Source organism: Delphinus delphis, chromosome 3 (assembly GCF_949987515.2).
Source record: "Delphinus delphis chromosome 3, mDelDel1.2, whole genome shotgun sequence".
NCBI classification, from domain to species: Eukaryota; Metazoa; Chordata; class Mammalia; order Artiodactyla; family Delphinidae; genus Delphinus; species Delphinus delphis.
The window spans coordinates 10,346,353-10,369,723 of record NC_082685.1 but is presented as its reverse complement, the minus strand read 5'-3'; the positions used below and the strand labels follow the sequence as shown (position 1 = coordinate 10,369,723).

Below are 23,371 nucleotides of genomic sequence, written 5' to 3'. Positions count from 1 at the left end.
AAAACTTCACACAGCAGAAGAATCTGATGGCAACAATGGACTCTGTGTGATCAAACACATAAACACAGAAGGAAGAACTGAACGGGAAGCAAAAGACAGACCAGGACTTCCCTGGTGGTGCAGTGGTTAAGAATCCGCCTGCCAATGAAGGGGACATGGGTTCGAGCCCTGGTCCGGGAAGATCCCACATGCCACGGAGCAACTAAGCCCTTGCACCACAGCTACTGAGCCTGCGCTTTAGAGCCCGTGAGCCACAACTACTGAGCCTGTGTGCCACAACTACTGAAGCCCGTGTGCCTAGAGTCCATGCTCTGCAACAAGAGAAGCCACCACAATAAGCCCGTGCACCACAACGAGGAATAGGCCCCGCTCACCGCAACTAGAGAAAGCCTGTGCGCAGCAACGAAGACCCAACGCAGCCAAAAATAAATAAATAAATAATTTTATTAAAAAAGAAAAAGAAGCAAAAGACAGACCAGGAGAGGCAGAGGAGCCCCTGGGGGCCCTCGGGAGCCCAGCTCCTCTTTGGAATGTCCTCTGTGGTCCCTGCCAGCTCTGGTCAACTGCACAGATAAGAGAGACTGGCAGCACTGGAAATAAATCAACAGAACTATGAGGTAGCTGCATGCTGTAGACCACGACTCAGGTGCCAGGGTCACACCCTTTGGGGTCAGCCACAGCATCAGGGCCGAGAGATCAAGTCATTCCATGAGCTAATCCACCCCCAGTGTCATGCCCACAAGAACAGGTGGCAGGGACATAAGAAGAAAATCAGGCAAATGCAAAGAAAGCCAAATGAAGCTTCCAAAAACTGAAACAACAACTAGAGACTATAAGCCCTGGAATTATTCCCATGGAGAAGGGGAGATCCTTCTCCATGGGAATATATATGGAGCATCCCCAGCAAGGAGCCAGAGCCGGGGTTAAGGCAGGCCTGGGGCTGACATCTGCCTGATGTGGCACATGCTGACGCTGAGCTGTGCGCAGCACCAGTGAGTGGAAGTCACCTACGTGTTGGCTGGGTGGGGACTGGCTATGTCATTCATGCTGTGGCTGTGTGGTGGAGTATCACACAGCAGTTAAAGAGGGTGACTGGGACCCACATGGTCGAAGAGCTTCGAGCTACAAGGCAGGAGAAGAGATAGGGGACAGAACACGCTGCCTCTATTTCTGAACAAAGAAAGGGGGTAATTTCTATTCTCAGAGTATCTCTGGGAGGAAACAAAGAAATGGGCCACAGCCTCCCCTCTGGGGCAGGTTTGGGGGTCAGGAGTGAAGGAAACTTTTTTTTCACAGTTTAACATTCCCTATTCCTTAGAAATTTTTATCTTATAAAATTAAAAAAAAATTTTTCCCATTTTTGTTTTCTGTTTTTTTGCATAGAACCAGACCAACCTGATTCCAAAGCTCTTATGCCTTGCTGGGATGCCCTTCCCAACTTGCCAGGGTCCCCTCTGCTTTACCGCCACTTGAGGCCTTGAAGGCTGGCTGGTCCGCTGGGGGCTGGGGCCTCAAGTCCCAGGGGGTCCTGGGCAGACCCATGCCCCTCCTCCTGTCCCTTCCCCCAGTCTCCTCCCCACTCACATGGCGCTGGCCGTGTAGCTGGCATCACTGCCCTCCACATACTGCACTTGGCTGGAGTACACATGTGGGACTGGCACCTGCTGGAGCTGCTGCACCTGGCACAGGAGGAAGGGTACACAGAGGGTCAGGGGTGAGCCAGCTCCTCGCCTCTGCTTCGAAAAGTCTGGCAGCTCCCCAGCTGGAAGGCTGCACTTCTGGGCTCTCTGAATACCCTGGACGGGGCCAGGGCTGGGAATCAGCTGTGTCAGGAGAAGCCAGGACTCTCTGCTTGGGCTGGGGACAGTAAAGGTAGGGCCTGAGGTGCACAGAGGGGACCCCAGACAGGGTCCTACCGTGGGCGTGAAAGTTGAAACCCAGCGGCAGAGCCAAGTCCTGGTACAAGGCTGTCACTAAAGCCGGAGCCTGGAACTACAGACATGGCTTCAGGGTTGGAGCCTGCATCAGGGACGGACCCCTGTCTACAGGGACGGGGCCTAGAAACCTTGAACCGGATGCTAGGGGCGGAGCCGGGGCCAGGGGTGGGGCCCCGTTTGTGGGCCAAAATCTGAAACTACTGACAAAGTCTTAGGGGCGGGGCCTGAGTTCCCCACCCCATCCCCCACCCCAGTCTGTAGTGGCAGAGCCTGGGACCTGGAGCCCGATTTAGGGGGAATCAGAGGTGGGTCCCCAGACTGGCTGGGTGGAGGTGGGGTCTACAGGGCCTGCGGGGCCGGGCGCGGGCCGGGGCCGGCGGATCCCGCCCCCGCCCGCTCTTTGCACCCCGCCCATGCGTCCGCCACCTACTTTGAGGGCCGTGGCGGCCGTGCCGAACACTAGCACTTGGGGGACTCTCTGGATCCTGACCCTCTGGTCGGGGCTGGCTCGGGCCAGGAGCCCGGGCCGTGGCTCGAGGACCACTCTCTGCTGCGGCAGGAGCAGGTGCGGGGGCAGCACGCCCACCAGCTCCACCCACTGCTCGGCGCCCGGCTCGTAATGGGGCGTCGGCGGCTCGGGGCTGCCTAGCTGCGGGGCCTCCCCGCTGCACGCTGGCGGTTCCGGGACCAGCACGCCCGGCCCGGGCCCAGGCGTGGGCGGCCGGGGCGGCGGCTCCGGTGGCGGCGTGGGCCGGGGCTCTTGCTGCTCTGCCTTCCTAGCGGGAAACTGACTGCCTGAGCTCTGGAGGACAAACAGAGACACTGGGGGGTCACCGGGGGCAGCCGCGGGTGGGGCTCCAGGCCTCCACCGCCCACGAGGCTGCTGAGCTCACTCAGCAACCCGACCAGAAGATCCCCACCCCGTGTGAGGGAAGGGAGAACCAAGATCTCTCTCAGCAAAACCTGGGCCTTAAACTGCCAGGTGCCCGGAAAGAGTAAGGCTCCAGGATCGCGTCCGCAGCCCAGGGCCAGAGGTGGAGCCCAGGATGGGGCTGGGGTTCTGAAGGCTCCAGCTGCCTCCCCACCTACCCACCCACATCCCCCCAGGGGAGCTCCACTCCCTCCCTGCGGCCTGAGGGGCCTGCACCCCGCCCCAGCTCAACCCAGGCCTAGCCCCAGTTTGCCCAGAGGTAGGTGGGGGAGACACACACCTCTTGAGCCACGTGGACCGGCTGGAGCCCTTGCACTGTGAGCTGCTGCACGGGGCCAGCTTTGGGCACTTGTGGAGTGGCCTGGACCACGGACCTCTGGGGAAGGAAAGGCAAGTCAGACTATGGTAACGATGGCGATGATGGCTGCCCACCTGCCCCTAAGCACCACCCCCCGCCCACGTGAACTCATGTAAGCCTCACAGCAGCCCCATAAGGAAAGACGCCACCTTCCTCCAGCTTTTCACTGCTGGCCCTGCACCTAGTGCCTTCCAGGTTCATTATCAGGTTGCCTCTGGGCGCCATGTTACAGGTGTGGAACCCAGGCTCAACAAGGCGAGGCTGATGGGAAGTAGCACCGAGTTGAACTTGGGGCTGACTGAGGGGTTCCCTGCTCTCTACCCCACTCCCTCCATGGGTTACCCGCATGCCCATGAACCTGGCTGTCCTCACTGCCATGCCATGGAGGGCATGCGGCATTATCCTCAGGGCACAGTGAGGGACAGAGGCTGGGAGGCGGGAAGCTGCTGAGGGATGGGGCCAGGACTTGAACCCAGGCCTAGAGGTTCAGAGGGGCTCTGGTGCCAGGCAGGAGAGTATCTATGAATCCTTCAGGGTGGGGTTTCTGCTTTCCTCCAGGGAAAGGGTCTATGGTTTCACCTGGTTCTCCAGGGGATTGGGAACCTCCTAACCTGAGTGGTAACGACCAGACGGCAGACAGCCCTTGCCTCTTAACCTGCTCTGGCTGCCGTGGCGGGCAGCTCAGAGTGAGGCCTCCTCCAGAAGACTGGGCATGGTTTTGGAGGCTGAGGCCTCTCGCTGAGCCCCCTAGGGGCGAGCCAGGACTTGGCCTTGGGGTTTCCTCCAGGCAAATGGGCCCAGAGAGGCCAAGGCTGTTTCTCGAAGCTGTTTCCAGTGCCTGCTCGGTGTTAGGTGCTTTCCACGAGGACGCACTTCATCCTCACGGCGGCCCCAACCGCCCTGCTCCCAGGCCCTCGGGGAGGAGCCGTTATTTAGGTGAGAACGCGGAGTCTGGAGAGAAGCAGAGGTGCTTGCCAAAGGCCTAGGTGGCAGGCTGGGGCTGGACCCCCATCTGCTGGTCTCTCACAGGCCTTCGCCACTGCAACTCCCACTGACAACTGAAGGAGGATGCAGAGGCCGCCTGGCCAGCACCCTCGCCCCTGCCACTGCCCGCCTTTGCCTGGCACCTCTTGGGTGACGGGGACACTCTGCTGGACGCCGTGGACTTGCAGCTGCTGAGGCACCGTGCCCGTGGGGGCCCCAGCCGTCTTGCTGGAGGAGCTATTGGCCTGCACTGGCGACCGCTGCAATGGAAGGAGACACGGTGTGTGTGTGGAGCAGCCGGGGCCTGACAAAACCCTGCTCGGAAGGGCTGTCCAGAGAGCTTTTAGGGGAGGGCAGCAGCCAGAGGGGACGTAGCCAACCACCTAAGCTGGTAACCATCCTTTGCATCCAAATGCCTGGTCCGCACCACAGTCCCAGTCATCCCAGATGCAAGGCTCAGAGTTCAGACCCATCTTCCCCAGCGAAGAGGGCTGGGACTCGAGCCTCAGCTCATGGGCCACCTGCTGCCTCCATCATCAGATGGGCTGCAGCCCTGAAGTGAGGAAGGATAGGTGAGGGCACCCCTGCTTTCCAGATGATTTGCTGACGCACAGATGGGAAGGGCCACAGAGTTGTGAGTGGTGGCACCAGGTGCTGACCCCAGGTGGGCTGGCTGCAGAGCCCGCCAGCTGTGGGCCGTGCTGTGTCACAGTGGGTATCATTAACTGTTTCACACATTTCTAACTCGGGGCTCAGTAGGCTCTGAGGGCCTGCCCAGAGTCCCCAGGACTGAATGGCTGAGCCAGGGATCTGCCCTGGAGCTGTGATTGCTGACACCCATGCTCCCGGCCACCCACGGCTTGCCTGCCTCCACACCCTCACTGGTGTTCAGGGGTCCCTGGATTCCATCCTGTGGTCGGAGGAGGAACCTCTACCCACCCTGTCAAGGGAAGAGGGGCCCACTTTGCCTCCTGGGATGCAGTGCCCTGAGCTGGAGCTTCAAGGCCCATCTCGACCCAGGGGAGAAGCTGCCTCCTCCTCCTGGAGCCGGGCTCAGCTCAGAGCCAGCAGGGGTAGGATCTGGCGGCCGAGCCACCCCAGCCAGGGTCAACAAGGACTTGGGAGGAGTGAGTCCTGACTCCTCTGGGGAGAGGGGTGGGGAGGGTGGCCAAAGGGGCCGCCACCTACCTCAGGAGGTGAGTGCGCCTGCTGCGTGCCATGCACCGTCAGGGAGACCTGGCCACTCTTGCCGCCCGGGACTGTGCTCTGCACCACCAGACGCTGTGTGGGGAGAGCCTGGAGCCAGAAGGACCACAGTTCACTGACAACGGCCTGTGGTTTTTTTTGTTTTTTCTGTTTTTTTTTTTTTTTTTTTGCGGTACGCGGGCCTCTCACCGTTGTGGCCGCTCCCATTGCGGAGCACAGGCTCCGGACGCGCAGGCTCAGCGGCCATGGCTCACGGGCCCAGCCGCTCCGCGGCATGTGGGATCTTCCCGGACCCGGGCACGAACCCCTGTTCCCTGCATCGGCAAGCGGACTCTCAACCACTGCCACCAGGGAAGGCCCGGCCTGTGTGTTTTTAATGAGCACCTGTGCCGTGCCAGGCGCCGTTCTAGTGCTGCATGCCTGCTAGCTCACAGAATCGCCCTGACAGTCCTGATGCTGTAGTCACTCCCCCACTTCACAGAGGTTTAGGAGAGTGAAAGTACCTGCCTGAGATCCTGGAGCCCATGTGCAGCAGAGCTGGAGTTTGTGTCCAGGGAGCCTGGCTCCACAGGGCACATGAAATGTGCTCTCACCCTTGAAAGCTGACAGGGCTTTGTCCCGGTCCACGCTGGACGCCAGCACCCGGTGTGCAGCCTTCCAGGCGACAGACCACCATGCACTCACGCCCGTGCTGGCTATGGGTTCCTGGTTCCTAACCGGCTTTGGCTTCTCTGCTTTGGGACACTGGGGCTGGACCCACCAGCCACGTTCCTTACTGTCAGTCCTCAGGTCTCTGTTAAGATGACTCCTGCAGCTCTTCCTTCCCCAATGGGCCCTGACTGACACGGCCTCACCGGCTGGAGGCAGCAGGTAGGGCAGCCCCTGGATAGGCCCCATAGCCTTGATGCTGGTAAGGGTAGATAAGAGCAGGCCACAGGGGTGGGTTCTGCACCCTGGGGAGGCTCTGAGGGTGGGGGCTGGATGCAGGGCGCTTACCTGTTGGGGCACTGGGATGTTGGTGAGCTGGAGGGGTGACACGTGGCCCGGCTTGGTCTGCACACTCGTCTGGACCAGCAGCCGCTGCGGGGGAAGGAGGAGGGACCTGAGCAGCGCTGGCTTCCCCAGGGAGGCCCGGCCCGGGGCAGGGGCGGCGGGGGGGATTTGCTGGGGCGGCAGCAGTGAACATCTTGATAAGAACAGGTGAGCAGATGGTTCGGGCAGCAGGACCAGGGGGGAAGCAAGGTACCCACGGCCACAGCCTCGCTGCCCCCCTCAGGTGCCCTCTCTACACACCCCTGGGGGAGGGGTGTGTGTCCTACCTGCTGGGTGCCCTGCACCTGCTGCACCACCTGAGTGGGGACTCCAGTCTGGCTGGCCGTGGAGCCCGGGCTGGCCTCTGACACAGTCTCGCTGGCCCGCATGGCACCTTCTGTAGGGAAAGGTCACCAGGTCAGCTCTGCCTGCTGCCACTGCCCCCACCCTGAGCCTGAGCCCGCTGGGATGCGACAATGCAGCCTGAAGCTAGCTCTGGATGGGGCTAGGCTCTCCAAGAATCCTGCCTGGCCCCTGGTCAGCCCCAACACTGCCCATTGGGGTGGGCTGGGGGCCCCAAGGGCCTATAATCCTTAACACCCAGAAGCAGCCTCCCTCCTCGCCCCCACCCTCACTGTCCCGAAGTCAGACCTGAAGCGGTGACTGAGAAGCCATGATGCAGCGGAGGCTTGGAGGGACGGATGCCTCTGCCCAACAGGCAGGACTGTGGACCGTGACTGACCCCGCCCCCCGCCCCCCCGCAGGTCCCGCAGCCTTGCAAGGCGTCGGGGCCACCTTCCTTGAAATGACCCCTGGCTTCCCAGGGATGGAAGCTGGTCAGAGGAGTTGCCCCAGAAGGTCTCACAGGCCTGCGGCCAAACACCCCCTCCCTCTCCACCGTCCCTGCTTCCCGGTCCTCACTGGGGTGTAGGGGGGCAGAGGGCTTGGAGCTGGGCGGGCGGGTACTCACGCTGACAGGCAGCCAAGAAGAGGCAATCATAGGACATGGTGCCCACCTGCCCCACCGCCCCGGGGGAGCCTGCCCAGCACTCCTCGCCCACCTCTTCGGGAACAGCAGGCTGTGCGGGCGGCTTTATACCTGCAACCTTGGGAAGCTAATCCCCCCAGTGGATGCAGAGTTCCTGGCTGTCCTCTTAGGATAAACACACTTCCCTCCCAGCGGGCAGAGCCTGAGTGGGGCATTTGTGGGGCTGGGGCACTCTGTGGGGTCAGGAGGGAGGCTGGTACCCAGAGATGCTATCAGGAAGGCACGGGTCGAGTTTCACGCACATCTCGCTAAGTGATTAACAGGGGAGCTGGGGGGGAGGGAGGGGCGTGGAGCACGAGTGTCCCTGAGAGGCACTGGTTGGGAGACCCTCACCCCAGCTAGGACACAATCCACCCCACCCCCTCTGTGTCGCCTGGTTGCTCCCAGCAGTTTCAGTTGTGGGGTAGGGCTGGGGGCACACATGCACCTGCCCTTCCTCCAATGTGCTGCCAGAAGGAGCCAAGGTCCCAGTCCCATCCCCTGGGAGCCCTCTGGTGGGATTGGAGGGCAGTGGGCAAGGAATAATAAAAGTAACTATAGCACTTCCGGTGCCCCAGGCACTGCAGTAGCATCTTCCTGGGCAGCTGGAAATGGAAAGAACTTTTATTACCTCTGTTTTTAGAGAGGGCAACAGAGACCAGAAGAGGGCAAGTAACTTGTCCGAGGTCGTCCAGCCGGGAACTGGCAGACCAGAACACAGGCTCGTGTCTGTGCCCACATGAATGTCACACCATGTGTGGAACCCAGAGTCAAGGGTCAGGCCCAGGCTGAGGGCCCAAAGGCAGTGGTGTGCAGACTCAGGCCTGTGGGTACCGGAGGACAGTGAGCCAGGGGCCTACGGGGACATCACGAGGTCCAGAGCATCCCTTTGGGGCTCAGCCTCCAAAGCGGGGAGCTGGGCCTCAGCTGCTGTGGGGAGACATGGAGAAGGGCCTGACCGGGACAGAAAGGTCACCCTAGGTAGAAGCAAAGACCTCAGGGGCCAAGTCTGGGGCAGAGCACATGAATGTATGTAAGTTGGGTGTGGGGGAGTGGTAGCCAGATGTGGGGCGGACAGTAACCGCAGGCCTGCTTGGCCAGCTGCCTCTGCAACCAGTTCCAGGGGGCACCGATTCCTATGTTTTGCTGGAATTGTCCCTCGCATCTATTGTACTTAGGCTTCCCTGAATGGTAAAAGAGGAGGTCCTCCCTGAGCTGGCCTGCTGGGAGGAACCCGAGAAAGCCCCAAGTCATGTGAGGGGCCTGGCACACCTGGGTGTCCGTGAGGCACCGGAAGCCAGGCACAGCCCAAGGGATAGTGCCTGACAGAGGAGGCCCGTGGCAGGTTTGGCCTGGCTCAGGGTGGGCAGCGAATGGGGGGCTGGCCCCAGCCACCTCCTAGGCCCCGGTGCCCTGATGAAAATGCCAAGGCTGATCCTTAAGCGGGCCCCTGAGCAGCTGGAGGCCTGGGGACTTGCTGAGATCAAGCATCTGCCTGGGACAGGGAAGCCCCGGGAACCAGTGCTGTTGCCCATCTCCTGCCTCTGGGGTAGCCCTCAAGGCCGGAATCCCCATCTTTGCCAGGCAGGAGGGCATGCCGGGCAGGTGAGGCACCAGAGTCTACTCTTTGGACGAGGGGCTTCCGATGCGTGAGCCCCCGTCTGCCTGTAGCCAGGGCAGGCTCCCTACCATTGTGTCTAGCCCTGGCTCTGAGTGAGTGAGTGAGTGAGTGAGTGAGTGAGTGAGTTAGTGAGTGTGTGTGTGTGTGTGTGTGTGTGTGTGTTTGCGCGCGCGCGTAGGGGGTCACTGAGTCTGCGAGCATCTGCATCTGTCTGCAAACTCCATTCTGGGCATGTGCACCAGACCAGAGAGGGCCCTGCTGTCTCAAGTCTCCAGTCAGGAAGCGGCAGCTGATTTCCTGTCCCTCAGTCTGATGAGTGTCTCTTCCTCCCTGGGCCTTGCACTTCCTCACTGAGACCTACTCAGGTCTCAAATGTCACGAGCTACTTAGGGGAAGACAGAGGGAAACCTGAGGCTCGACTCCAAGCTGGGACCCAGTTCACCACGGACAACAGATGGGGCAGTCATGGCCCTCTCCCTCCTGATCCTTTGCTCCCATCCTGCAGATGATTTCAGTCAAAGGTTCTTTGCGGGGCCTGTGGACTCCTGCTGCCCCCAGCGTCCTGAGTCCCTTGTCTGCCCTGACCTCTGTTTCCCCATCTATGCTTGGGGACACTGACAAACACCCTCCATGTCCCTCTCCTGGACACAAGTCTTGTTGGACTCCCAAGGACTCCAGGTCAGAAGCAGGGAAGAGAGGCTGGACATGGTCCCTCCTTCAGCCCAGCCCTATGCCCCTTCCACAGGCTCACTTTCGCTTTCCTAGGGACAGCTGGCGGGACCCTTCCACCCGGGTTTTAGGTGAGAGTCCGGTTACCTCTGAGGACAGGGCTTTATGGATCTAGAGGACTGCTCCTAAGCCGGGAAATTTGAGCTTCCTTCCCATCACCTCCAAAGTCACCTTAGGGCAGAGCCTGCAAGGATCGGGTTAGTTGAGCTGCTTCTGGTGCTGCTCCTGGCTGGCTCCCAGCCTAGGCTCCAGGTCTGGCTCCAGGGCCCCTCCCTGCCTCCTCCCTGCCACTCCCTGGGTCTCTGCTCAGCTCAGATTGCTTCTGGCTCTGGAGGAACCCCAGGCACCTTGCTGCAGCCTTTGCTGGTGTCAGTTACACCCCCACCTCCACCCCTAGGACTGGCTCACATGGCCCAAGGGCCACCCTTAGATAAAAGGGACACTAAAACTGGGAGAGGGTTATGGAGGAACCCTAGGAAATCACGGCAAGGGGATGGGGGAGGGGTGAACGGAGCAGCACAAGTTCAGTGACAGGGCGCAACCCAACCTCCTCTGAGAACAAATCAAGGAAGCATTGCCCAGTAAGCCTTCCGGGGACAGGCTTGCTCCCGGCAGAACTGCGAGCAGAAGGGAAATGAAATTCCCCAGGACCGCTGTGGAAGACAATTAAGCCACTGCTTGACCAAAGAAGAGAGGTTAAGATTCACGCCAACAGCCATTCACGCCAACACTGCAACCCGTCCACACTGAGTGCCCCACAGCAAGATGGGGGGACAGGGGAGGAGGGAAAGAAAGGCTTTGACCTGTAAGCACCAGGGACTCCCTGGGGGAGAAGACAAGGGGAAGAGAGGAGGTAGGCTGGGCCATGGGGTGTTCTGGGGTCTGGAGATGTGCATCCATTCCAGACCCTTGTTCTGGGGACCCTGGACACCTGAAGCAGCAAAAGCCAGCACTCAGGAGGTTCAGGGCCAATAAGATGCCCTGTAGGCTACGAAAAGTCCTCCAGCAGTGACAGACAAGCCCTCCTACCTGCTCTTGGCTGCCCAGGGGCTGATGGGGTATGAGGACCGAGCTGGGTCAGGCCAGCATTCACGAGGGATGAACCACCAGAAGGTCTGGGATGGGAGTGCTCCTGGCAGAGGGCAACGTGAGTGCAAAGGCCCAGAGACGAACTAAGCCTGGAAGGTTTGAGGAGCCACAGGAAGACCAGTGGGGCTGAAGCAGGTAAGCCAGGGGGCAGGTTAGTACCAGGTAGGGCTGGGTGGCCAGCAGGCCTTGAAGGCCAGAGTCAGGAGGTTGGACACTTGTCAGCAGGGGCACAGGGAGTGTGGAGTTTTTTAAGCCCCTTCCTGCGAGCCACAGGGGGCCAGATCTCCTAGGGCCAAGACAGGCCAGGCCAAGGTTTCTCAGAGAGTGCTCCCAGGGCCACCTGCCTTGGAATAATCTGGGTTGAGCTGGGACATGATGGAACCTAATCAAGAGCTGGCAAGAGGCTCCCTCTGGTTGCTGTGGGGGGAGGACTGTGAAGGGTATGAGCAGAGGCTGGACCAGGGTAGGGGGCCGTGGAGGTGGGAGAGGGGGTGGGTTCTGGCTGCATTCAGGAGGTGGAGCCAAGAGATCTTGCTTGCTCAAGCGGGGGTGAGACAGGGAACTTCCTTGGCGGTCCAGTGGTGAAGACCCTGCGCTCCCACTTCAGGGGCAAGGTTTCGATCCCCGGTCAGGGAACTAAGATCCCACGTGCCGCACGGTACAGCCAGAAAAAAAAAATAAAAAAGGATGGGTAAGACAGGAATGAAGGCTGACCCAGACCTGGGGGTGATATTTACTAGGACAAGGAAGTCTCAATGGAGGCCAGATTTGAAGAAGGAAACAAATCCAGACTTCTATTTGGCCACGCTGGTTTGAGAGGCCCCTTTGATGGCTCCCAGGTAGCTAGGGCTCAGGGCTGAAGCCCAGGATGCAGACCTCAACGTGGCACTGTCAGCGTAAGAGGTGGCAACGCAAGCTGAGACACTGGACAAGACCACCGTGAAGGGAGAATCACTGGAGCAGAGAGGAGACCTCAGACCTGATGAGGTCATTGCTGACAAAGTCAGGGAGATGAGGAGGAAGGAGGGAGGTGGGCAGAGACCAGGGCAGGAGGGCAGCTCCGGGAGGAGGGGGACCAGTGTGTCAGGCGCTGCCCAGAGGCTAAGGAAGAGAAGAACAGAGGGTGGCCAGTGGATCGACAAGACAGGGGCCATGGGTGACCCTGACGAGGACTGTGGCGAGGGAAGGTGCAAGTGGCTGAGGTGAGGGAGAAGAGACTAAGGAAGGGAGCGTGAATCCTTTGAGGAATTCTAACTTAAAGGGAAGAGAATCGGGCAGCAGCTGAAGGGGGTGCAGGGCCTGGGAGGCCCGGTTAAAATGGGAGCTGTTACATCTTTTCAAGCAGGTGGAGAAGATCAGCAAGAGAGGGACCCAGTGAGGAGGCCAGGATGGCGGAAGCAAGTCTTGGAGGGGGCAGCCTGGAACAGGCAGGGGGCCGATTCACCCTTCCAGAAGCCAGAAAGCAGAGCTGGTGGGTGCAGATGGACCCCGGGTGCGGGAGGCTGGCTGGGTGGGAGAAGGGGTCCTTCTTGTCATGTGATGATGCCTTGTCCCCAGAGAGGTCAGCAGCAGGGTCGGGGTCAAAAGCACAGAGTGAGAGGGAGGTGACAGAGGTGAGAGATGCGGGAGTGGGTTTCTCGGACAGTGAGGGCTATGCTGGCTAGGAAGTGTAGCAGGATCCCTGTGCAGCACCGAGAGCCCCCTGGAGATCTGTGGCCCGGTGACCTGGCCACGTCCTTGGCCTGGCCTCACTCTGCACTCAGCTGACTCTTGTGTACCATCCCTCCACACCAGTCTGTGTGTTAAAGAGTCACTGTCCTGAGCCCCTGTGTGCCCCACCCCCTGGCCCTCCCTGGGGACCCCGACACAGCCAGGAGCCTCCAGGATGCTGCTGGGGCCCAGCTGCTTCTGTCCTGGTCCTATGGGGCCATGTCAACTGCCACAAATTTTGACCCTTTATTGTCCTATGGTCCTAAACGCAGTCTTGACCTGCTCCTTCCGCAGCCTCCCAGGATGCCCTTAGGATCCCCACCGCTTCCTTTTCCACTCTGGGAGGACCAGGGCCAGCCTCAACATGAGGTTTCGCTGCATCCTCCCCTCTACACAGAGCACATCAGAAACCACTAATGACGCCGAGCCCTGTTCGGAGCTCCACATTCTCCCTTGGGGAGAGACTGCCTGTCGTGACCCTGTGCTCCCACTTCCCTCTGCTCAGCCCATCCCCATTCTAGAATAAGCGGGCATGGGGAAGATGCTCTAGGCAGGAACCATGGGTGCCATGACCCAAGCTTCCTGGTCATTTGCTCCACAGCCTCAAGGGGCGGCCACAGTGACAAACAGGAGCCCTTGGCCACATCACATGCTCACGAACTCGCCCAGCCAAGAGCCCCGCTTGGCCTGAGTCTTGCCAAAAATGAAATGGGAGGGGAGGGGAAGTGGTCCCTCAGGCCTCCCAGCGGACCTCCCTGAACTGCCACAGGGAGCACCTCACACGCAGCCCCTGAGCGCTCGAAGCTGTTATGATCCCTTTACGGATGGTGGCTGTGTGTTCACCCTCCATCTCCAGCAGGCGTTTGCAAATTAACTCCACTGCCCAATCCTTTCTTCAAGTGACACCTTACTTGAGGATAGAGACAGAAACAGCTCTAAGAGCTGTCCCGGTGGGGAGGAGTTTGGGGGCACAGAGGCCTCCCTGCTTGGTCTGACTACTCCTTCCCCAGAGGTGCCCCCCAGATCCCACCTGGGAACCCCAGAGAGTTTAAAAGCTGCCCTCCTGGTAACAGGCATAATAAGTGACAATGGGAGGGCGCCAGGGTGCCTCCACAACCAGGATGCTAGGCTCCCCAAAACTCCCTTTGGGGTTGTTCACTGAGTGCCCTCGCTCTGAGCACGTGTCCACTTACCGGAGACGGTGACCACGATGTACTGCTGGGATGCCGGGGACGGGGCGGGTGTGCCGGCCGGCTGCGAGGGCGTGGGGGTGGCCGGGAGCTCTGTCACGTACTGCTTCTGGCCGCCCGGTGGCTGTGCCTGAGGCTGCGGACTCTGCAGCTCGGTGACATACTGGGGCTGGGGGGTGGCGGTGGTGGCGGGGGGCTGGGGAGGCTGGGGTGCTGCTGAGGCTGGTGGTGGCGGTGGCTGGGGCTGGGCTTGTGGAGGGGCCTGTGGCGGCTGGGATGGTTGCGGGCCTGCCTGTAGCTCAGTAACGTACGCCTGTGTTGCCATGCCAACAGTGGGGAAAATGATAATAAATAAGGCTTTTCTTTTTTTTTTTTCTTTTTTTTTTTTTTGCTGGCTTGGGAAGAAAGGTGGGGCGGGGGAGAAGAGGAGGAAAAAACAAGAAGGAAAAACAAGAATTAATCTACAGGCAGAGGAAACCAGGGACAGCTCCTGGCTCCCTAGAGACACATTTGAGTTCATCAGTAACTTAATTAAATCCTGAGGCTGGTGGCAAGATATAACGAATCCATCGTTACTGCAGGGCAACTAAGTATGGACTGGAGCTGGTCTGTACCTCTTCCACTCATCCCTGCCCAGGATTCCTGCCTTCTTCCTTCCTAGGCCCCAGCGCCTGGGGGACCCCTGTGCTGGGAGAGCTCCGGCTCTCACCCAAAAACAAATAATACAGTTCTCCTGAGGGCTCCTGCAGGCTGGGCACTGTGCTGAGTGCTTTCTTTACATTACTCAATTTTAATTTTTGTTTTTTGGCCGCGCCACGTGGCACGTGGGATCTTAGTACCCTGACCAGGGGTTGAACCCGTGCCCCCTGTAGTGGAAGCGTGGAGTCTTAACCACTGGACCGCCACGCCAGGGAACTCCCTACATGACTTTTTTTGTTTTTTAAGCTTGTGGTTTTCTTTTTTTTTAATTAATTTATTTATTTATTTTTGGCTGCATTGGGTCTTCGTTGCTGCGCACGGGCTTTCTCTAGTTGCGGCGAGCGGTGCCCGGGCTTCTCATTGTGGTGGAGCATGGGCTCTAGGCACGCTGGCCTCATTAGTTGCGGCACGCGGGCTCAGTACTTGTGGCGCACTGGCTTAGTTGCTCCGCGGCATATGGGATCTTCCTGGACCAGGGCTCGAACCTGTGTCCCCTGCACTGGCAGGCAGATTCTTAACCACTGCGTCACCAGGGAAGTCCCCCTACATTACTTAATTTAAGACTTTGCAATGATCACATCTGAATTTGGGTTCCTTCTGCCAGAGGAGGAGCTGAGGCTCAGAGAGGTTGAGATTGCCCCAGGCCACACAGCAGGGAAGTGGCAGGACCGAGTCTGAACCCTGGGCATTCTAAGCACTTGACTAGTCGGCTAATTGCCAGAAAGGAAAGTCATGGGGAAGCTACCTCCCAGCCAGCCCGTGCCAGCTCCCTAATCGCCTGCCATCTGGGCTTGGATTCTTGGCTGAGTACCATTCCCAGTGGGGTGCCAGACACACAGAAGCTGTTTGAGTCCAAAAAGCCTCCCGAGCTGCTTGCTGCCACAGAAGTGAGGGCAGTTACGGGTGGTGACACCAGATGTGAGCTCCTCAAGGAAAGTGGCCTTCTAGGACCAGGGGCAGCTGGGCTGGGAACAGGTCCTGGCCACAGGGCAGGCCCAGCAGCCCCTGCTGACCTCAGGATGGGGCCCACCTGACCAGGCAGAGGCAGCTTTTGTGGCTGCTAAAAGGTTGTGGTCCCTCTCCCAGGAGCTGGGTGAGGCACATGGTCTCTCTTGCCAAGGGGGAATGGGCCCTGGTTCAGGTCCAGGGGCGCTGTTCTGGGCTTTCCCACTGGGCAAGACGGAAGGGTGGCCTGCCAGGGACTCAGGCAGCAGGGGGAGCTTGCCCACCGGGAGAGGGAAGAGGCTACTGCCTGCCATGCACACAGAGAAGACATCTTCCCCCAGCCCCTGCCCTTCCCCAACTCTTCTGCCAGCATTAGAGAGGCCCACCTCCTCAGGTCTCATACTACTGGGTCCAAACTCTGGACCAGATCAGGTGCTCAAGTCACTGCAGCTAATCAGCACCTGTCTGCCCAGTGTCAGACCCACCTCCACATGAACCCTGGCCTGTCTCTTAATTCATAAACGTGTAACTGACTTTCCTCTGGGCCTCAGTTTTCCCATCTGTCACCTGGGGATGATGAGAACACCTGATTCATAAGGCTGTTGTAAAGATCCAATGTGATCAGCCCAGCACCCAATAAGCACTGAGAAATGGAAGTTGCTATTATTATTATTCATTCAACAAACATCCATGCCAGTTGGGGCTGGATGGGAGAGAGAGACACAGTCCTCAAGCTCTTGGAAAGAGGTGCCAAGGGGGACTCTGACTCTGGTGTTCATCAGCCTCACCTGGGGAGTTAGTTAAATGCAGGTTCCTAGGCCCCACTGCCAGAGTCTGGGATGACCCTGGAGTCTGCTGTTTGAGCTAGTCCCCTGGATGATTCAGAGGCAGGTGGTTCTGGGGGCACTGAGAAACCCTGGCTTGGACTTTCCCAGCCCTAAGAGAGCTGGCCCCTAGGGGCCCCTCCCACCACAAAAGGGCTTTAAAAGCTCCACACTTGCTGGTGCTTTCTCCTCCTCGAGGTGCCAACCCTGCAGGCCTCCTCCCTTCCCCTCAGGGGCAGAGGAAGGTGGCGATGAGACAACTGAAAGGCTGAGCTCAAAAAGGGGAAGGGGGCTTCCCTGGTGGCACAGTGGTTGAGAGTCCGCCTGACGATGCAGGGGACACGGGTTCATGCCCCGTTCCGGGAAGATCCCACATGCCGCGGAGCGGCTGCGCCCGTGAGCCATGGCCGCTGAGCCTGTGCGTCCGGAGCCTGTGCTCCGCAACAGGAGAGGCCACAGCAGTAAGAGGCCTGCGTAACACACACACACACACACACACAAAAAAAAAAAAGGGGGGAAGAGGAGATGGATAAAACAGTTAAACCAACTTCTCTGTTGGGAGACCTTCTCAGCACTGTCATTGTTAGTCTCTAGGAAGAATGATACAGAATGACATATTTCCCATAACTATTTCACCAGGGAACCCCCATTTTTTTGCCATTTGTGGAAGACTAGGTTAAGCAGAGTTCTGTAGGGTGTTCCCTAGAGAGGAATAAGTCACAAATATTTATACAGGATGAGGCATTCCCGGTCTATCTGAGCATGACTCAGCAAATCTGTTCCTTAGCAACGAAACTGCCAAAAAAAAGCACCAATGGCTGCACCTATCTTCAAAGCTAACACCTGTTTTTGGAGAAAGTTTGAATCAATTCTTTAGGTCAGGGGCTGGCAAATTTCTGTGCAGTCAACATTTTTGGCTTTGAAGACAGACAGCCTATTGCAATGACTCAACTTGGCCGCTGGAGTATTAAAGTAGCCATGGACAATATGTAAACAAACAAGTGTGGCTGTGTGCCAATAAAAGTTTATTTCTAGATACTTAGATTTGAATTTTCATAATTTTCACATATCATGATATATTAATCATGTCACAAAATATCAGTCTTAAAAATGTAAAAATCAGTCTTAGCTCACAGGCCATATAAAACAGGTGAAGGCTGTAGTTTGCCAACTGTTTTAGATGCCAGATACTTAACTGAATGGTTTACATCTTGGACAAGGCCCTCCCAAGGAAATGGAAAGAAAACCTCACTTCCCTCACCTGTAGACTGGCTTCAAAAATGAACTTTTGGGGGAATGGGGAAATTAGATATAATAATGTGTGTTTCCTTCATCCTCTATATCCAGTTTTCTTGTTTTTTGTTTTGGCTACACCATGTAGCTTGTAGGATCTTAGTTCCCCAACCAGGGGTTAAACCCGGGCCCCAGCGTGAAAGCATGGAGTCCTCACCACTAGACTGCCAGGGAATTCCCTAGCCACTTAGTTTTTAAGACTTGTCAATAATTCCTCCAAAATAGATCCTAGGGCTGGGCATTTCCCTCCATCTTTATCAATACCATGCTAGTCTGGGCTACCATCGTCTCTTGCCTGGACCCTCTCATCACTGGCTCCTGGCTTTACTCCTGCCTGTATAGTCTATAAGATCCTTTGAAAACACAAACCCTATCGTGTCACTTCTCTATTGAGAAGGCTCTAAGGCTCCCATCACAGAGAATAAAATCCAGAGCCCTCCCCATGACCCATAGGGCCGTGTGCGATCTGGCCCTTTCCCCTTTCTCATTCTGAATGTTCTAGCCACAATGTGGCTTCCCAAATGCTCCAGGCCTCCTCCTGCCTCAGGACCTTTGCACCAGCTCTTCCATCTACTGGCATGCTCTCCTCGCCTCCAGCTGCTGGCTGCTTATCACTCATGTCCTAGTTCATATGCCACCTTCTCAGGTCTCAAGTAACCCCCTTCCAAGCCCTCTGGAGTACATACTCCTGTTTTATTTTTTTCCTGGCCCTGTATCCTGTTTATTTTCCTCTTCCCTCCACGACCAGGAAGGTAAGCTTTCCCCAGGGGTGGAGATGTGACCTGCCTTGCCCATGACTCTATCCCCAGCTACTAAAACACTGACAAGCACAAAGCTGGGGCTCAACTTTTACTGTCAAATGAGTGTCCACAATGCTGGGAACACACTGCTAGTGACTGTCAAAAGCCGGTTCAAATCTGCCGACTGGTAAGACCTTGTGAAAAAGTTACTGCCTCCTGCCAGCAGCAAGCTTGTGCTACAGGGGCAGGTGATGTCTCCTGGTCCAGAACAGGCCCCTTAGGCCAGGAAGACTATGTGCTGTGTGGTTGCTATCTGGAGGCCGTGTCCCTAGTAGGTGGTGATGGGGAGTGGGGTGGATTCTGCCTAGCCTATCCCGTCTTCAGCCCCAAAATGCTGGGGCATGTGGCAGGAAGGGGAGGGAGAGACCCTTAGCTCCAGAGACACCCTTCCCAGGTCCCCACCTTTCCCATGACACCCACAGCCCCAGCTCATCCAGCTGCCTCCCGGAAGGTTGAGTCTGAGCCTGGGCCCAGGGAAAAATTTTCTTTCTGGCTACCCTCCTAAAGCTGGAGAAGGGCCTTAGGAGAGTGACACTTTCCCACTAGAAACTAGAGTCCTAGCACTCAGCTTCCCGGGATCCCAGTCATCGGCCCACACAGCAAGTAAGTCAAGCCTTAAAGCCACTAGGCTGTCACCCGATTCAAAATGATAAAAATAAATGCGAATGGTATAATTCCAAAGGCTGAGCAGGAAGCAACAACCATCATAATAACAGTAGCAGCCAACATAGTTTGAGCGATTACTATGTATTTAATGCTCAACATGTATTCTTTTATGGGATCCACAGCATAGTAATATGAGATTAAAATCATTACCAATGATCACTGTCCCTAGTTTAGATGGGAGGAAACTAAGGTCCAGAGAAGTTAAGTTACTTGCCCAGGAGCATACAGCTAGAAAGCAGTTGATTGTTTCAAGGACAAGTGACCAAAGCCAGTGTTCCCTTCAGGAACCCCTCTGGGCTTGGGCCTTTCAAATGCATAAGATATAAGAAGGGGGAGGGGCAGTTAACAAGACTAGATCACTTTCTGCTCAGAGCTCGCCTTTCTAACAGGTACCGATGACCTGGCAACTTGGTTATTTCTAGATTTTGGAAATATTTCCCAGATCAGGTTATTTCCTGACCTGGGAAAAATCCCTGGAGAAGTGACACTCCCAAGCCTTATGTCAAATTCTTGAGGGAAAGTTTTGGGAGAACCTGAAACGTTCCTTCTCCCTGAAGTTTACTGATTGATTTTAACAGAAAACGGCTGCAGAATGCACTCGGCTCTGCTGATGCCAAGCTCCAAAGCAAGACGGAGAATAAGCACAGTGGACTTGGCCCAGCTGCTGTTTAAAAAAAAAAAAAAAAAAAATTCTTCCCCAAGCTGGCAGATCTTGTCCCGGCAAAGCAGTCACTCAGATTCTCCTCTAACAAATGTGGAACACTTCCCCTTCCCTCTGATCTCGGTGTCCCAGCTCCCTGCCCACGTGGCTCTGTAAGCTGGTACCTCCTCAGCGACATGTGACCCAGTTGACACCAACTTGACTGACACAAAAACATGTGTCTAGCCAAGAGAAGCAGCGTCAGAAACTTCCTCAGGCGCCCTTTACTCCATCATTTACTTCCTTCCCCAAAGGAAGACCAGGATGGGCAGAACAGCTAGGAATGGTCCCATCTCCAGGAACAAGCCCCCTGCCCAGGGACAAGACGAGATCTTAGACCTTAGAGCTGCCCACATAGAAGCAATCAAGTTTCTGTTCTTCTAACTCAGTCACCCAAGATCACTCCTCTCTGCCATGGGCTTCGCTTTCTGCGAACCAAATCGTCCGGACTAAAGCCATACCCCTATCCCACAGCTTCATGAAATTGTCTACCTTCATCTCTTTTCAGAGAGAAGGCAGATTTAGGAGCGAACAGCAATGTTGAAATCAAGACTAACAGTTAATCTATAAAAAACATTCAGAAAAAGTAGATAGGAGTAAAAAGTTCAAGAATGAGCCCTAGAGAAATTCCTGAAAGGAATTAGGAGTCCCTGAAATGCAAAAAAGAGGCGATGGCAGTGATTCTCCCCACTTTACAGGATAGAAAACTGAGACCTCACATGTGGTACACACTTGAGTCCTGGCAGGTTCTAAAGTGACAAGGCACAGGTGGCTTCCGTCGCTTACGCGAGCAGGAATGCCTAGGGGAGAGCTGCCCCACCCGGTTCCCGGGGCACCGGCCGGTCCCGCCCACACCTTATGACCTGGCCCCGCCCACTCACTTCGGTCCCGCCTCGCCCCTCCCTCGTTCCCATTGGCCCAGCCCTCCCAGTCCCGCCCCCTTGTGCCTCCCGACATATAAAAGCCCCCCGCCCCGGCTGGCCGGCCTACCTCCACTCGCCGTCTGCCTGCGAGCGCCCGCCCCTCGCGGGGGCCGGGCTGCGGGGCCCGGGGGCGGGTGGTGTAGCCCCAGCCGGGCCCCAGCCCCCTCCCCCACGGCCCCGACAGTCGCCGCCGCCATTTTGACCGCCCGCCCCTTCCCCCAAGATTATGATTACAGAGACACCCGCCGCCCGGGCCTCGCTGTCCTCCCCGGCCCGGACCGCCACCCTGGGGCCGCACGGGTTACCTCGGCTTCTCCCTACTTCTGTCCGCGGAAGGGCTTTCCACAGGTCTCGGAGGCGATGTTGGGAGGGGGACAGAACGTGCCGGGGTCCCCGGGCCAGGCCGGGGGGGTGGGGGTGGGGGTCGGCCGGTCGGTTGTTGTTGTTGACTCGCGTTGCCGGGTTGCTTGGTCGCCACGACTACCGTGGCTATGGCGCCTCCGTTTCCCTCACCGGGGCAACTGTTGCTACCCACCCTACTTACGTCACGCGCCGGGGGCGGGGTCCAGGGTGATTGGCGGCACTGGGAAAAGTGATTGGATGGCGCCAGGCCCTGCCGCTAAGCTATTGGCTCCAAGGCACGTCTTTCAACATCCTCTCGACTTCCCGACGCTCTGATTCATCGGTGTGAATGTCCATCGAGGGAAACTAAGCCTTCAAAGGCAGAGGAGCCCGTCACTCCCTCAAGGAAGCTGCGGGCTAAGAATAAAGGGGTGGGGCCTGTAAGGTCGGCACTGGTTTGCGGCCGTAAAACTTGCCTTTTGGTTCGACTAAAGGGACGTCAATCTAGCCCAAAGGTTTGCCGCGCTCTCTCGCTGGAAGCTGTGCGCATGCGCAGCACGCAAGGCCAGATGGGAGTGGTAGTTCGTTACTGCGTATTTTAAACGCCTTACCAAATACGAAGTGCGAGAAAGTAAAGATCTTCCTTCAGACTTCTCCCTTCCCGTATGGGCCAGTTCTTGGCCTTGCGCGCTGACGTCACGGGAGGAATGCGGTGACGCTGCGCTGCTTGTCTGTGACGTTGGCGGCGGAGGCCGGGCTCGGGGTTCGATGACGTCACCGGGCGCGCTTTCCCTCCCCCTATTACCCTACGGTGGTAGGATGAACGTGGGGAGTCGAGGCGGGCGGGGTTCGATCCCAGGGCCGCGATACCCACCGCCACCATTTCCGCCTAAATCCATCCCGCTCTCTCCCGCCTCCCCGCCCCATTGGACCTGTAAAGGTCACCGCTGCCGGGGCTACCGCGGCTGTCTCGGCCCTGCAGGAGGCGCGGGCCGACCTGGGAAAGGTCTCCCGCAGGCGAGGGAGACTTAATTAGCTGCTTATTCCGCGGGCGATAAGCAAAGGTCACCGTCCAGCCCCTCCCGGGGCAGCTCGGGTTGCTCAACCGACTCCACACAGCTCCCCCATCCTTCCCCCACTCCCACCCCGAGTCCTCCGTGCCTCAGTTTCTCTAGGGGAGGAGAAGAGACAGAAGCGGGACTTGTACTAGGGTGAGCGTCTTGGGGGGAAAAACTCAATCATCAAGATGAATAACATTCTAATGAAGTATTGCAATAGTTTTTAAATATCAAAATTAATGGGAAAAAAATAAATCCATGGTGAACAGAATAGCAAAATTTTAAATAAAGACGGGATCTGCCAGGACTGGGATTAGGGCGGGGTGAGTCATGCGAGTGCAAGGTCGAATCTTATCTTTTGCTTTTTGTTGACATTAATTTTTTTTTTTTCCTGGCAGCGACACACAGCTTGCTTCTTTATACTTTTTGTTTTTTTCCTGGCAGCGGCACAGCTGGCCAGGATCTTAGTTCCCAGACCAGGGATTGAACCCCGGCCCTCCGCTGTGAAAGCGCAGAGTCCTAACCACTGGACCGCCAGGGAATTCCCAATTTTGACTTTTAAAAATATCTCGATGACTAATTTTTTTGACAACCCTTAAGTTTTGTGTCCTAATCCCCACCAAAGAGGGAGGGAAAAGAAAGCAAAGGCTCAGAGCCTGAAGTTCTAATGCAGATTTTGCTGTGTGACAAATGAGAAAGTGGCTCCACCTCTCTGGGTTTATGTTTCCTAGTTCAACGAACATTACACTTTCCTCAGGCAAGGCCCTGCCTGTAAAAGTGAAAAAAGCAGACAAGTCCCTAGACTCTGCATTCTACTACAGGAGGAGACACAATAAGCAGTGAAATTAATACTCAAGATAGGTTCGTAAGAGCTGTGAGGCGCTACTATGTAGAAAATAATCAGAAAGGACTGATAATATAGCACAGGGAACTATACTCAATATTTTGTAATAACCTATAAGGGAAAAGGATCTGAGAAAGTGTGTATATATATATATATATATATATATATATGAATAACTTTGCTGTACACCTGAAACTAACACAATATTGTAAATCAACTATACTTCAATTTAGAAAACAACAACAACAAAGACTCTTAAAAAAAAAAAAGCAACATTAGAGTGTGCGTGATAAGAGAGACCGCTGTAGCCCACGTAACCTGAGGAGGGGCTCCTTCGAACTGCGCCTGAGTTGTAGAAAGCAGGCAAGCCCCACAAAACGGAGGTGGAGGGAACTGCAGAAGCAAAGGCCTGGGGACTGGAACAGACATCTGGCAGGGGTGGAATTAGCAAAGAGGAACGTGC

The 23,371-nt window shown here is 56.8% G+C and overlaps 1 protein-coding gene across 3 annotated transcripts in view; it reads right to left on the bottom strand.

Moving 5' to 3' along the window:
- RFX1 (regulatory factor X1) overlaps nucleotides 1-21,199 on the bottom strand; it is a 31,770-nt gene extending 10,571 nt beyond the window's left edge. The window contains exons 1-8 of one of the 3 annotated variants that reach the window (XM_060007860.1): nucleotides 20,970-21,199; nucleotides 13,818-14,205; nucleotides 6,736-6,845; nucleotides 6,413-6,496; nucleotides 5,399-5,506; nucleotides 4,354-4,470; nucleotides 3,149-3,244; nucleotides 1,585-1,679 (exon numbers count right to left, since the gene is read on the bottom strand). In XM_060007860.1, coding sequence (XP_059863843.1) covers nucleotides 1,585-1,679; nucleotides 3,149-3,244; nucleotides 4,354-4,470; nucleotides 5,399-5,506; nucleotides 6,413-6,496; nucleotides 6,736-6,845; nucleotides 13,818-14,139 — 932 coding nt within the window. In that variant the 5' untranslated portion in view covers nucleotides 14,140-14,205; nucleotides 20,970-21,199. Of the gene's footprint in view, nucleotides 1-1,584; nucleotides 1,680-3,148; nucleotides 3,245-4,353; nucleotides 4,471-5,398; nucleotides 5,507-6,412; nucleotides 6,497-6,735; nucleotides 6,846-13,817; nucleotides 15,367-20,969 lie in introns of those variants that run through there. The other 2 variants (XM_060007858.1, XM_060007859.1) reach the window with 2 other exon arrangements.
- Nucleotides 21,200-23,371: the final 2,172 nt, after the last annotated feature.